The 13,388-nt window shown below is 44.4% G+C and overlaps 2 protein-coding genes across 3 annotated transcripts in view; both read left to right on the plus strand.

The window, feature by feature from the left end:
* adra2b (adrenoceptor alpha 2B) overlaps positions 1-13,388 on the plus strand; it is a 149,143-nt gene that overhangs the window by 92,921 nt on the left and 42,834 nt on the right. The gene's annotated exons all lie outside the window — the stretch shown is intronic.
* The window catches only part of gpat2 (glycerol-3-phosphate acyltransferase 2, mitochondrial), a 98,844-nt gene that overhangs the window by 77,329 nt on the left and 8,127 nt on the right, over positions 1-13,388 (plus strand). For both annotated transcript variants that reach the window (XM_068604711.1, XM_068604709.1), the window contains exons 8-18: positions 377-476; positions 2,810-2,943; positions 3,089-3,188; positions 5,706-5,885; positions 7,206-7,304; positions 8,079-8,161; positions 10,403-10,536; positions 10,648-10,718; positions 10,967-11,127; positions 11,213-11,316; positions 12,980-13,167. In XM_068604711.1, the coding sequence (XP_068460812.1) occupies positions 377-476; positions 2,810-2,943; positions 3,089-3,188; positions 5,706-5,885; positions 7,206-7,304; positions 8,079-8,161; positions 10,403-10,536; positions 10,648-10,718; positions 10,967-11,127; positions 11,213-11,316; positions 12,980-13,167 (1,354 nt within the window). The remainder of the gene's footprint in view (positions 1-376; positions 477-2,809; positions 2,944-3,088; positions 3,189-5,705; positions 5,886-7,205; positions 7,305-8,078; positions 8,162-10,402; positions 10,537-10,647; positions 10,719-10,966; positions 11,128-11,212; positions 11,317-12,979; positions 13,168-13,388) is intronic.

The following is a 13,388-nucleotide window of genomic DNA, read 5'->3' on the forward strand; positions in this document are numbered from 1 at the left end:
TCAGCCTCTGCCTCTATCTACAGCTGTCACACACTCGCACACACACACCTCTTTATCGCTTCCCATTTCGCGTCTTCCTTATGTCATCAGTTTCTATCCCTCGACCTTATCCCTCTTCTCCCCACGTTGTCACACTCCCATCTGTCTTGTTTACATGTTCTCACACTCGACTCCATCCTCGCCCAATAGCAAAAGCCCCTTTCGGCTATATCTTATTCCCACCATTATCCATCTCTTATTCCCCTGTGGACATCGTCCTGTCCCCCCCCCTCCCTGCTGTCATTATCTCCTGTCATTAATAACATTTTTTTCTCCCCCTTCCTCTTCTCTTTCTTCACATGCCTCCTCCTGTCAACCCTCCTCCTCCCCTGGCTAGATTCCTGAGCTGGGTGATGCTGAAGATGTTTTCCTCCGTGTTTGGCAGCGTTCAAGTCAACCTCAACCATCTGCCGCCTTTGCACAGAGCCTCAGAAGAGGTGCAAGTATCCACAAGCACGCACGCACACATATGCAGATGAAATTGACACAAACTTATTGGAATTCAAAGATGATTTAAATGTGCTACCGTGAACCGCTGCTCCCCCCCAAAGGGTGTCGAAGGCTCATGCACAAAAAAAAAATGTGGAAAGCATCATTTTTATTTAGACATTTTATGCGAGCGTGAGGCTCCACATGCACACGACCACACCGAGGATGTGCTCAGCCATCTAATGAGATGGTGAACACCCACACCCTTGTGTGTGTGCACACATTCAAGGTAATGGCAAAATATAAGGGTATTTTTCAGTGAAGAAAACTACTTTTGAAAGTCTGTAAAAAAAACGAGATAGCTAAAACTTTCTAGTTTCTCTCTCTTGTTATACTCAATTATTGTCCTTTTTTTTACAGAAGACTACACAACTGTAATTACATGGTTGACTAAATAAATGTTAGTAAATAAGTCTTGTCAGGCTGCTGTTGCCGAGGTTCAAGACGGGCATGAATGACTCCGGTGAACTGTGAGCTTTAGTTTGAACGCAGTCGATTTACATAAACGAAGGCAAAGCCGCCCGGGACGTTGTTGTGTTGCTGCTGGTTGTCGGCGCGTGTCCGGGGGTTTCCTGCACCCGGCGGATCGTCTCCCATCTATTCAGGATTGTGTGTTTTCTAATGTGTCCAAATTGAACCTTTAACTAAGTGGTTCTCAAACTTTGGAGGAAGCAAATTGTTCGGACCGCTCCGACAACTTCTTGAGACTCCTCCATCAGTGCTTTTTTATTTAATAGATTGAAGAAATCCCTTTCAAGTAAACCAGATCGCTCCATCAGACAAAAACTAATAACATGTGCAATCACAATGCAAATAAAGTTGTATATGTGCAAAAAAATAACTCATATTTGGCTAAAAGATGACCAAGGAAGCCGGTTGGATCCCTGTTTTCTCCCCATAGTTTCATGTTGAAGTGTCCTTAATCTCCTCTCCATAATTACTAAGGATGGTAAAATGCAGAGATTAATCCCCCCACTGTGGGATTAATAAAGGATTTATAAAAAAAACAAACCACCTGTAATACCTCCGCGCCCCACTAGAGGGTCGCGCCCCACAGTTTGAGAAACTGATTTAAATCCAGAACTAAGCCCATTTTCACAAGTTTCCCCTCAAATGTGTGATCCGATTGTCTATATTATTTTACCTTTTTAATTATTTAGTACAACACGTGACTCCACATGACTTCATGAAACTGGTTTATAGATTTTGTTTTTAATTAGATTTTTTTGAGTCTTTTGAGATTTTCCGACATCGACAAAAACAAACAAATCATTTCAATATATTTATTTTTTTACCCTGGCTATAAAATAAGTAATATATTGAATGCATATTTCTGTTTTATTGCGTAACTTATTACTTCTTTTTTTTTCCAGGGAAACAATCATATCCACTAAAGTGCAATCATGTTTTTATCTCCCTGCCTTGACTTCACTCGACATATAATTGAGTTTTCGATAGCGGTCTCTCGTTTTATTTTCCACATTTTGTATTTGGAGGAAGAAAAAAAAAAGAAGAAAATGCTGCTGCTGCTCAAAAAGATAAAGGGCCACATACTGTTCAGATTAATAGAGCTGCTGCTGACCTTGAACCAAACTCTCTCCGTATGCTGTCGACCTCTACAGCTTTTTTTCAGTCCTTTAAACATTCTCCCGTAATCTCCCTTCTTAACTACTACGTTGCCGATTTTTTTTTTTAATTATCAGTGTATTTTTCTTCCGTTCTCCCGATACAATCTGAAAAGCCTGTGGAGCTTTATTATAATATTGAATAAGAGTCCCTCCAGTAACACTCTCCGAACTCAACGCGCCGCCGCCATTGTCAACATTAATGAATGTTGACGTGAAGAACCTCGTTCACGTGTCGCAAGAAAAACTTACTCACGCTTAATCGGTTACTGTTTCACTGTTATATTCAGACTTCACATCTTACTGCCTTTATTTAATCTTGCACACAAGCGTGACATGTCCCCTGATAGCGATGAGACAGGGGAATCTGTAGGTTTCTGTCTGAAAGAACGTGCAATTCCTTTGTTATCACATCACGCCGCGGCCGATCTAAAGACGTAATGGTGGGATGAAGCCATGAAGACGTCATGGTGGCCTCGGTGTATTGATAACCATAAGCTATAAGAAGGTAGTTTTGGAAACGCAATGTGTCTATCACGTTGTACTTCTGACTCGGCTCCTTCCTTGCGATGAATAAAATGTCCTGATTGATGATTTTACCACCAGGTTGTCGAGTTTTCCTGACAGACTAAAGCTGCTTCCCTTCTGTAACGCAGGGATCTCCGCTGCTGTATGTGCATGTGCGTCAGAGCGCCGCAGACAGCGCGCTCATCCCTCTCGTGCTCTTCTGTCACAACCTGAGAGTCCCGTACAGTGTTTGTCCTCTGCACATCACCAGCTTCTTCATAAGGTACACACACACACACACATACACACACAGGAAATAGTATAAATAATGCATGAGCACCTTTTTATCCAGACACACTGACGCTGAATTGATCTTATTGCATCGTCGCTCCGAGCTTCTTGGATGAATCTAGCGTTTGATCCTGTAGATCGGTCCTGCAGAAAGTTGGAGTGATCCTCCTGCCGCCTTCTGCACCGACCGAGCAGGACGCCGAGACGGACGGTCTGTACGCGCCCGTCATGACCTCCGTAAGTTTTCCATGTTAGGACATGGGGAAGGATTGTAGTTCTTTGAGGGTTTAATTACAAACGGAGTCAGCATTGAAGACCCGAGAACTGAAAGTTTGCGTGTGACTGAGGTCCGGACCGTTTATAGTTTTACCATGACAAAGTCTACAGGCTAGCGGCGTGAAATGTGTTGAAATGTCTTACAAAAAACCTTTTGAGGTGTGTGAAACAAAGATTTCCGACAACTTAAAAGCTAAAGTGCATGAATGTCGGTTCTAAAATTCTTGTGGTAATCCATCAAATAGTTGATGTGTGTTCTCCTAAACCACAAAGGTCACCCTCACGGGATGAAAAAGTTAGTAATGTACAGTAGGATTTGTCTTCTGGGGACCATTAATACATGTACCAAATGTCACGGCAATCCATCCAACAGTCGCTAAGAAAGTTAACCACCCTCTGGAGTCGGGGGTCATTTTCTCGATTTTACATAATTTCTTAAATTCACTTTTTTTTTTAAGTCATTTGCATATGATAGATGTGTGTTTTACATCTAAAATTGCAGAACAATCCAAAGTGATGGACTGACCGGCAGTAGCTGAGCTAAAAATATGTATTTTTTATGTAACGCTGTCAATGGAAGACGAGCTCGGAGAAGCTGCGCGAAGCTAATTTAGCTGTTAGCTTTGATTGGAGCTCGTTGGTTCGCGACGACGACTCCTTTCCTACCGACAACTACCCAGAGACGGACTTTCGGCTTCAAACTCAGGTGCACGGTAGCGGCCGCTTTTAACAACCGTCAACCCCAAAGCGTCCGCGTCGACAGTCAAAAGCTAATTTCCTGTTTCGTGTTCCCTTTTCTCTCCGAGCGTCACCGGCGGTAAACAACGCATCCTCTCGGCACATCCTTTTCCCCCAGCCTGTCAATCGGAGAGCCGGCTCTTATCAGCCGCGCGTGTTATCCCCTATAAATATTCTGTTTACAATAAACGAAGCGCCCGGGGTCACCAATCAGAAAAACGCGTCGCTAATGCATTTTGCTGCGAAAAAAAAAAAGAGGAAAAAAGGGAAACGAACCCCTTATAGCAGGTAATTATATAAAATTGCAGGGTAAGCAAAAGGTACCTTGTAATTTGGGTGTTTAGCGCTTGTGCATTCGGTCCAATTTATACTCACTCGCGTACACACTTTTCATTTCACTTCACGCTGAAGTGTTATCACCGTCAGCTCCTCACTCAGGGCACAACCTGTCCTTTCGCTCTCTTTTCCCCGTCCCCACTCTCTATTCATTCTCAAAATGACCAAAGGGGGGCTCGAAGGCTTTTGCTTTTCGAGATTGTAGCTTTGGAGTCGGCCCGGAGTGACAAAGCAATGAGGAGGAGGGCGGAGAAACGGGGAGAATGGTGGGTTCGCTTGATTGTGTGAGCTTGGCAGGTCTGAGCGGGTTGTTTCTATTTTTACGGGAAGGTAATTTGTGTTTTTTTTTTTTTTTTTGGCCTTGTTTCAAAGACGAATGTGCTCTGTATTAATAGCTCCCTGCTCTCACCCCTCTCTTCGTCTGACTGCATCACACTATTCCTCTTGTTTCTTCTTTGTACTCTTTTACTGCCGCCTTCCTTTTTTTTATTTGTAACGTGTTTTTATCAACGTTGAACACCTGCTCATCGGCAATATCTTTCCGCCTGTATCGGGCGCGGGAGCTCTTTTTGTGCGCTGTATGAAGACGCGTTTCATTTGGAGAAGTTACTGACGTTATGAAGATCAATAATGTGCCATAACAGCTCAATAACACAACCCGGGCCCGGCATCCATCTACCAGACTCCAGCGACGGTGTAACATAAACAGGGTTGTTTAAGTAATGAAGCGACTACTCGGCAGTGCGTGTGATGGCAGGCAGGCGTGTTTATTGCTTGTGTTTCAATGTTAATAGACCGTTATTGTTTATTGAGTGTAGGCTGCTGCTCAATGGTAATTGAATTTTCTCTTGTTTGTGAGGTGAAAACAGTACTTGGGGAGAGGAGGAAGTATCTTTGCTCTTCCTCCTGTCACTTTCCTGCAGTTTGACTTCTCTGCCCTCCACACTTTGATTTCTTGCCTCCTTTTTTAATTCCTTATCAGGAATTGCTCTCAATTGCTCTCAAATCAAAAAATCTTGCTCTCCGAAAAAATTGCTAAAAAAAAGGAAAAACACTCTTAATTTTTTTTTTTTTTTTTTAAAAACGCACACAAAAAAAAGGCTCTGGAAAAAAACGCTCTTAAATAAAAACGCTCCAAAATAAAAACGCTCCAAAAAAAAGCTCTCTCACAAAAAAAGCGCTCTAAAAAAAGCGCTCTAAAAAAAGCGCTCTCCAAAAAAGCGCTCTCAAAAAAAAAACGCTCTAAAATAAAAACGGTCCAAAAAAAAAACTCTCAAAAAAAAAAAATCTTTAAAAAAAAACCTCTTTAAAAAAAAAGGTCCGGTTCCCCACATTGCTTCTGTGTATCTAAAATATTAATTGCAACCCTAGTCTCTGTCTCTCTGCCACTCTCCCCCCCCTCAGCTGGTACGTGAGCTGCTCCATGAGGGTCAGGCGCTGAGCGTCGGTGTGTCGGCGGCGTCTGGCGGCGGCGGCCGGTGGCTGGCTCGCGTCACGCAGCTCATCAAAGAGGGATCTGTCCCCGATGTCCGTCTGGTGCCGGTGGGCATCTCCTACGACCGTGTGCCCGAGACCGACGCAGAGGTGGGGGTGGTGGAAGTGCCACGAACTGACTTACTTTTCGAGATGCATTTCAAAGAAATATGTGCATTTGCAGCACGTGTAAATATACACAATGTTTTTTTAAACGGATGCAATGATGTGTTCACCTTCTCTGGGCCTTGTAGTGTGTAGAGGTTGTACAAAATACACGATATGTGTCTTAATTAAGTAGCGTTAGCCATGAGAAGCAACCATACACATGGAAAATGTTTCCTCCTGAGCAGTTCGAACCGTCCGTGAAGTCCTCTGGACAAAATAAGGGAACTGGTTTTCACCCCAGAAAAAAAAGACTCGATCCGAAGAATGCTGCTAAAAGCCACAGGAAGTCGGTGTATACTTTGGCCCCGATTTATTATCACGTTGGAGCTGCAGCCCAGGCCGCGACACACAAACTAACGCACACTCGCTCAGTCACATCTCGGTCAAATCTCATCCCCCCTCAGATGAGATGCACATATTTATAGATTCAATGTCACTGAGACCTCCCGAGGATATCAAGTATTCTTTGATGTGCATCTCTAACAAACCCTTAATGCATCTGCTCAGAAGTCACAGAGAAGAACGTCCTCATAACTCCAGAACTCGCCGGAAAAAATCTGCACGTTGCAAAGTGTCAAAGTGATCCAGTCCGGGTTCTTTTAATTAGGTAAATGTAAACAATTTCAGTGAATCATCGGCAGCATCGTACCTCGTACTCATCACGGGAAACTTAATGGAACAAAGAATAATAATCGGCGTTACAAAATCCATTAATATTAACATATTTTATTGAATTGTTTATTTGGCATAATGGAGACGATGCACCGGAGCGTGAAAAAAAACAACAAACGGCCATTTTAAAAGTTTTTGTTTCACAACTTTGCTAATTTCTCACTGGCCGGCACTCGCATTTCATTCTTTTTTCTTTTTTTAAAGCAGATTGATTGTTATTAGTCTCCATTAGTCTTGCCCTTTTGTTATCTGCACTTTGAGAGGATACCGGAGAGTGGGCGTCGCTCTCCATTAATTGCCATAATAAGGTGCTCGCCTCATCATTTTGTTCTGTCACCCGGTGACGCGCCGCCCGGCTCTGAACACACAGTCCCAGTACCGACGCGCTCAGGCCGGCTATTTATCTCAGTGCTCATCGTAGATCCTGCTCATTAGTGTTATCGCTGCTCTAATGGCCCTCCTAAAGGCAAGGCCTTATTACGATACTAGCCTTAACTCTCTGTGTGTGTGTGTGTGTGTGTGTGTGTGTGTGTGTGTGTGTGTGTGTGTGTGTGTGTGTGTGTGTGTGTGTGTGTGTGTTCTCCCTCACAGGTCGGCTTGAGCTCTGTGTTTTGGTGGTTGTGGTCTCTGCTCTGGACGACGCCGGAGGGAAGCGTGAGGGTCCACTTCGCTCAGCCCTTTTCTCTGAAGGTGCACACTCAGATATTTTGATCGTAACTCTGAACATCCAGCATGATGTGAGCCAGATTCTCGCAAAACTGCGTCCTGGAGCGGTCAATAAGACACCTTTATGGAAAGATTAGGACCTAAAGAATCAGAATCTGCAACATACATCACAATAAAACAAAGTCTTGGCCTATTAGGAAGCAGTTTCAGTCAAAAAAAATCTCTCATTTCATTCAGAAAATCGAAGAATTACATATTTTATGATTTTTGCACGGTTTCCAAAAGGTTAAGGATCTTCAGTAGCAACACAAAAAAATATATATTTTTCTTGCCCTTGAAATCAACATCTTGTGGAGGTTGGACAGAAACATCACCTTTGCTTCCACAGATGCATGTTGACGTTGTTTTCTTTACAAAAAAAACAATAAACATCTATTTTCTTCTGATAAAAGGGACATTTTGTGGTCGAGAGCAGATTTGTCTCCACAGAAACAGGTTTGCTTCTGGCTGTGGAGCGTAGTTACATCTCACAGTGTAATGCAGTGTGGTTCCAGAGGAAACCACAAGCTTCCTCTCTGTTAACAAAATAAACAAAACTGAGCATTACAACGTTCAGGGTAGCTTTTATTGCAGGACTGTTGCGTAGGTGTGCCCAATAAACTGCCGGCTGAGGACGTGGGCTGCAGCAGGATAGTTGGGATTAAATGTTTTAATGTAAACTCGGGTTAATATTGCTCGATTTAGTTTCCGCCGCGGCTCCAATATTGCATGATTTAGTCATTATGTTTGTGTGTGTAGGAGATGTGCGAGTCAGGGAGGTGCAGAGCAGATGAGTGGCTCCCCCTGCAGGACCTGTTGCTGCCTGTTATCCTCGACAACCGGTATTCAACCCCCACCCACGTGTACACACACACACACACACACACACACACACACACCTACGTGCACGAGTGAGTGTTTACACTCGGTGTGGACAAACCACAATGGAACACGGATTTGGAGTTTTATCTAACATCTGTGAAATCGAAAAGTTCTCTCAAACTTTGAAGATAAACCTCGAATCTGGCAGCAGACGCGACGCGAGCTCTGATGAGGGTTTTTTTTTTATTTTTATCCTCTTAGACTTGGTCCAATTACCATCGACATTACACAGTCTGCCAGCGGGAGGGAGAGAAAAAGAGAGATAACGGAAAGAAAATAACATCCTCGCTCAATCTGGGCTTGGCTCCCCCCCCTTTCTGTGTGAGGAGGGACGGAGACTGATGGTCGGATTGGATCGTTATCGGCGCTTTGTGTCAGTCGTCTTGCTTACGTCCACGGCGTTAAGACGCGCCGGTGCTCAACACTGCCGTGTCTGCTGAAGCGTCTGTGAAAGTAGAGTTGTGTCTTTATTACGCGAGCAAATTTCTTGTTTGGGAGTAAATTATCTGACTGTAAATCCCAAAAATTGCTAAAAAAAAAAAATCTCTTCAAAAAAAAAGCGCTCTTAAAAAAAAAAGCTCTCAAAAAAAGCTCTTTAAAAAAAAAGCACTAAAAAAAGCTCTTTAAAAAAAAGCTCTCAAAAAAAGCTCTTTAAAAAAAAGCTCTCAAAAAAAGCTCTTTAAAAAAAAGCTCTTAAAAAAAGCTCTTTAAGTAAAAAGCTCTCAAAAAAAGCTCTTTAAAAAAAAGCACTAAAAAAAAAAAACTCTAAAAAAAAACCTCTTTTAAAAAAAAAACACTCTTGAAAAAAAAAAATTACGCTCTCTAAAAAAAAAAATACTCTAAAAGAAAACTTGCACTCTCAATCCCAAAAGTTACAAGTTGAGTTTCGGACGTGGGGTGCGGGGCATCCGCTGCTGACTGAGGCAGAGTTTCTATTGGTTTCTATTCTATCGCTCAACTGGGCTTTTTTTTTTTCAAGAGTGTAAATTATTTTTTTGAGAGCAAAGATTTGGGATTTGCAGTCAGATAATTTACTTACAAACAAAACATTACTGGCGTAATAAAGACACAAGTCTACCTTCATAAGCCTCCATCTTTTTTTTGTTCCCATTTAAAAAAAAAAAAAAAAACACAGCAACCGCGGCGAGTAAAAATACTTCATTCATGCCCGAGACGATCGTTGTCATCATCTGCAGGATTTCCGTGTTAATGAAGCCAGATATGACGCCGCTGTGTTCGACACGCCGCTGCGCATCTCCCTCGCTCACGCCGAGACTCATAAATTACACACTCGTATCGCTCCGGCTCATAAAATCCTTTTTTTTTTATTTACGATCGATGTAGCTGCCGCTTTCATGCACCTCGAAGTGAAGTGTGTGTAAGGTGTGATCTTCACACTCAGGTGTTCTGTTTATTTCCTCAGAAAACACGGTGTCAAGTCATAACGGCCGTTTAGCATCTACCGGAAACGCAGCTGACGTTCCTTCCCTCCCTTCACCCTGCAAATGTTGTCATGAAAGCAAATTGAGCATTACATAAAATGTCCCTCGTAATATAATTAAATGAGCGAATAATACTTGATTACGACTTGATTTTGTTACGCAACTCCCCCCGACAATAAATCCAATTTACTGCCGACACATCCAGACGGCACGACGCCAACTCTGGGTCTTTTCTTACCGGCTGTGTTATCAGATTTCAGTACAGAAAAACACTCGCCGATATTGTGTCGGAAATACACAACAACAACAAAAAAGGGGGCCGACTAGTGCGTCTGCTTACGGTGCGGCCAAACAAAAGTGTTGCGTAATAACTACCTTGCTGAGGAGGTGAAGGTGTTGCAGCCTGGAAGAAATGCCGAAAAATGACCACGTTTTGCTTCGTAGACCCATTTTCTTTTCTTTTTTTTTATATCAAAGAGCGCATCGATTTCAGCGCTGACCGCAATGTCAAATTCATTTTTGTTTCCTGTAGCTTCTTCGCGATGTAAACACACACACACACACACACACACACACACACACACAACCCGCGTTTCGCCAGTCGAGCGCTTTCAATGTCGAGCGGCGTCAGCGCGACGTTTTTTGTGTGTGTGTTTTTTTTTTTTTTCCATCAGCAGTTACAGCTCTGACTGCTGAGGCCCCTAACTTTAAAAAAGTGATTGTTCTTCTCCACCGTCTCACTCTTCTCGCTCGCTCAAGCGCCGGCTGTGTGTTTGGGCGGAGGCGGATGTCGTGGCTCCTGCCTTCTTCTCGTTGTGCGTCCGAGCCCGACGAGGCGCCTCGTCACCCGGAGGGAGACCTCGCCGTCTCCGTCGTCCTCCACCTCATCTTCTGTAGGTCCTGCATTATGTTCCCCTGCTGAGTCGTAAACAAATCTTCAGGAGCTTTTTGTTTTAATGGCATGCAAATTGGTTTGTGTGTGTCTGTGTGCTCTCTCTTTCTAGCTGCAGCCTCCTGCACAGCTGTGATGGCCACTAGTCTGGTGTCAAGTCTTCTGCTGTACAGACACCGCAAGGTACATGCATCATCGGTGCTATCATAGTTTAAAAATCCCTCCCTTCTGCACCACTAAAGAGTCGTCATTGCTCCAAGAGGGCTCATGAACAGAATTGGTTTTCCTGCTGGTTTTATGAGTGTGACACATTGATTTTTCCCCCCCCGAGTCATACACACAAGTTTCTCAAGATGGCGCCTCACTTCTTGAACCGAAAGTATCCCCACGTCCCCTTTTTTTTTGTTTTTGTTGCATCCCCGCCCCCGCAGGGTGTGAGCGCCTCGGCCCTGTCGCGCGATGTGTCCTGGCTCACCGAGGAGCTGCTCTTCAGGAACAAGGACGTTGGTTTCGGGGGAAGTTTGGAGGCGGTGGTCCGCTATTCCCTCGCGCTGCTCTTCCCTCACCTCATCGTAGCCGCGGTGTCGTCTCGGTTTGTTTTGTTTTTTTTATCCCCACCTGTCAAAGAAAAAGATAAGCGTCTCCTTTACTTTTTGTCTCCGTCTCCCACCTTCCAGAAAGGACCCTTTCATCGCGCCCCATCCTTCTCTCGCTGCCACGATGCACCTCCACCTCCAGGCCCAGGTCGTCACGCACGCCTTTATCTTGGAAGCCGTTGGCGGTGAGTGACTTTGCACACACACGCGTGTGTGTTTGTTGCACAGCTGACACAAAAAAAACTCCCCCCCCCATAACATTTAAGCCTAAATATCATCTCGCTAACCTTGTGTTCTGCCGGGCGCCTTATTTTTAATTTTTCTCGTGGGAGGCCTTGGCCGAGGCTCCCGACTGTTGGCAACACGTCGGTATCGAATATCCGTTTTGAAACATGACATTTTCAAAGTTTACACACTTTATATTCTGAATGTTAAAAAAGAGGCAAAGCGGATTTTTTTTTTTTATCCACTAAAATGAAGGAAAAAGGCAACGCGGCTCTTTAGCTGAACCGTTTCCTTCAGATATGATAATGTCCTCTGATATCCAGTCGCGTCAGGGTGGAGATGATCGATGCGTTGCCGCACCTGTGATGTGAGCAGAATATGAGACGATGCCATACTTATTTTCCATAACAATTTGGCATCGGACATAATCTGGGGTAATGAAGGATCGCCCGGTGTTGGGCGTTCTTGTTTAGAGGATCATGTTGGAAGATGCATAATGAGACAAAAAGTATATATATATGGTAATCATGTGGTCGTGGGAAGCTTAGAGTGTTATATCTGCTCATCCTTGAGGCTGGTAAATACATTGTACTTCAACGTGTAGCATGCTAGCGGGCGGGCAGGTGGGGGGGGGGGGGGCGTTGTGGATCCTGCAGCCCCGTTGAAGCATTGTTGCTGGAGTTAAAAATAATGTGGTGTGGAACAGGAAGCGACTCGGCCTGCGTGATTCATTATCGCTGCATGTCTGGTTTTGGTCGTATCGGAAGTGAAGCTGGTGGGCAGTGGGCTTTGTGCTGCCGAGAGAGCCTCTGTGATGTACTGTAGTTTAATACATGGATGCTGTATCAAGGTCATGGTATTGTGTACTATCCAGTAGTGGGAGATGTACATTTTGTTTTCCATTTGGTGAGCAGCAATTGGTGGCGTTTTTTTTTTGTGTGGGTTCTCAACTTCCAAAGGGACGCGAACAGTCTGCACCCTTTTTTCTGTTTTTCCTGGGGAATTTCGCCCACAGACGAGCCCAAGGCTATATCCCCCATTGTGTTGGCTCATCCAGCGATAGATAGTGACTTCAAGAAGTAGAAATACTGCTACAAGGAAAAAGTCGTGCTCAAAGTGTATAGAAGTTTGTGAGAAATGACTTCTCTCTTGATTTATTCCCTCAGTAAACATTGGAAACATGAGTTTATCTTCTCTACCTTGAGTCCCAGGTCTTCTTCAATACAGCGTGATGTTAATTTAGTAAACGACCGTCCATTTAGAGTCGCAGCGTCTCTACGTGACTCTTCCACTTCGGCTCGGAAGAAAAAAAATGGCGACGGACAAAAATGCCAAAGTCGAGGCTTCAAGATGCAAACCAATGGGTGATGTCACGACAAATCCTTTCGCGTCTTATATATAAGGGGCGACTGTGGCTCAGTGGTGAGCCGGGGGGTCATCTCCTCTGGGCCATGTCGGTTTGTCCTCGGGCAAGGCACATCTTCATATTTCTCCCCCAAGACAGAAACTGTTTGATGTATTTTGCTCAGAAAACAGATCAAAACTTGTTTCTGACGATGTGTATTTTGTATTAGAGCAAATAATCAAATGTTTGTGTGTGTTTGTGTGTGTGTGTTTTCCTAGCGTGTGCGGTGTCGGCCATGCTGTGCGAGGTGGTCCGCAGCGGCGGCGTCAGCAGCAGGGTGAGGAGCGACGGCGTGGACGGAGAGCAGGTCAGCGGCGACATGGAGTTCGACGTGATGCTCGGCCAGTCCGAGCTGACGGAGAGAGCCCTGCAGCTCTGCCACCTCCTGCCTCCGGGCTTCATGCCCGTGAGTAGGAATTCAGATCTCACACACACACACGCACACACACGCACACACACACACACGCAGTGTACCTCATTCAATGGATGTTTAATGGAGCTGAACAGCCATTCATCCTGCTCTGCTGCCTCTATCTCAGGCAGAGAGAGATTTTGTGTGTGTGTGTGTGTGTGTGTGTGTGTGTGTGTTTGTGTGTGTACTCCATCAGGCTGCTGACTTAAAGGGCT

Source organism: Clinocottus analis, unplaced genomic scaffold (genome assembly GCF_023055335.1).
Source record: "Clinocottus analis isolate CAN_PGR_092001 unplaced genomic scaffold, fCliAna1.0.p SCAF_7, whole genome shotgun sequence".
Lineage (NCBI taxonomy): Eukaryota > Metazoa > Chordata > Actinopteri > Perciformes > Cottidae > Clinocottus > Clinocottus analis.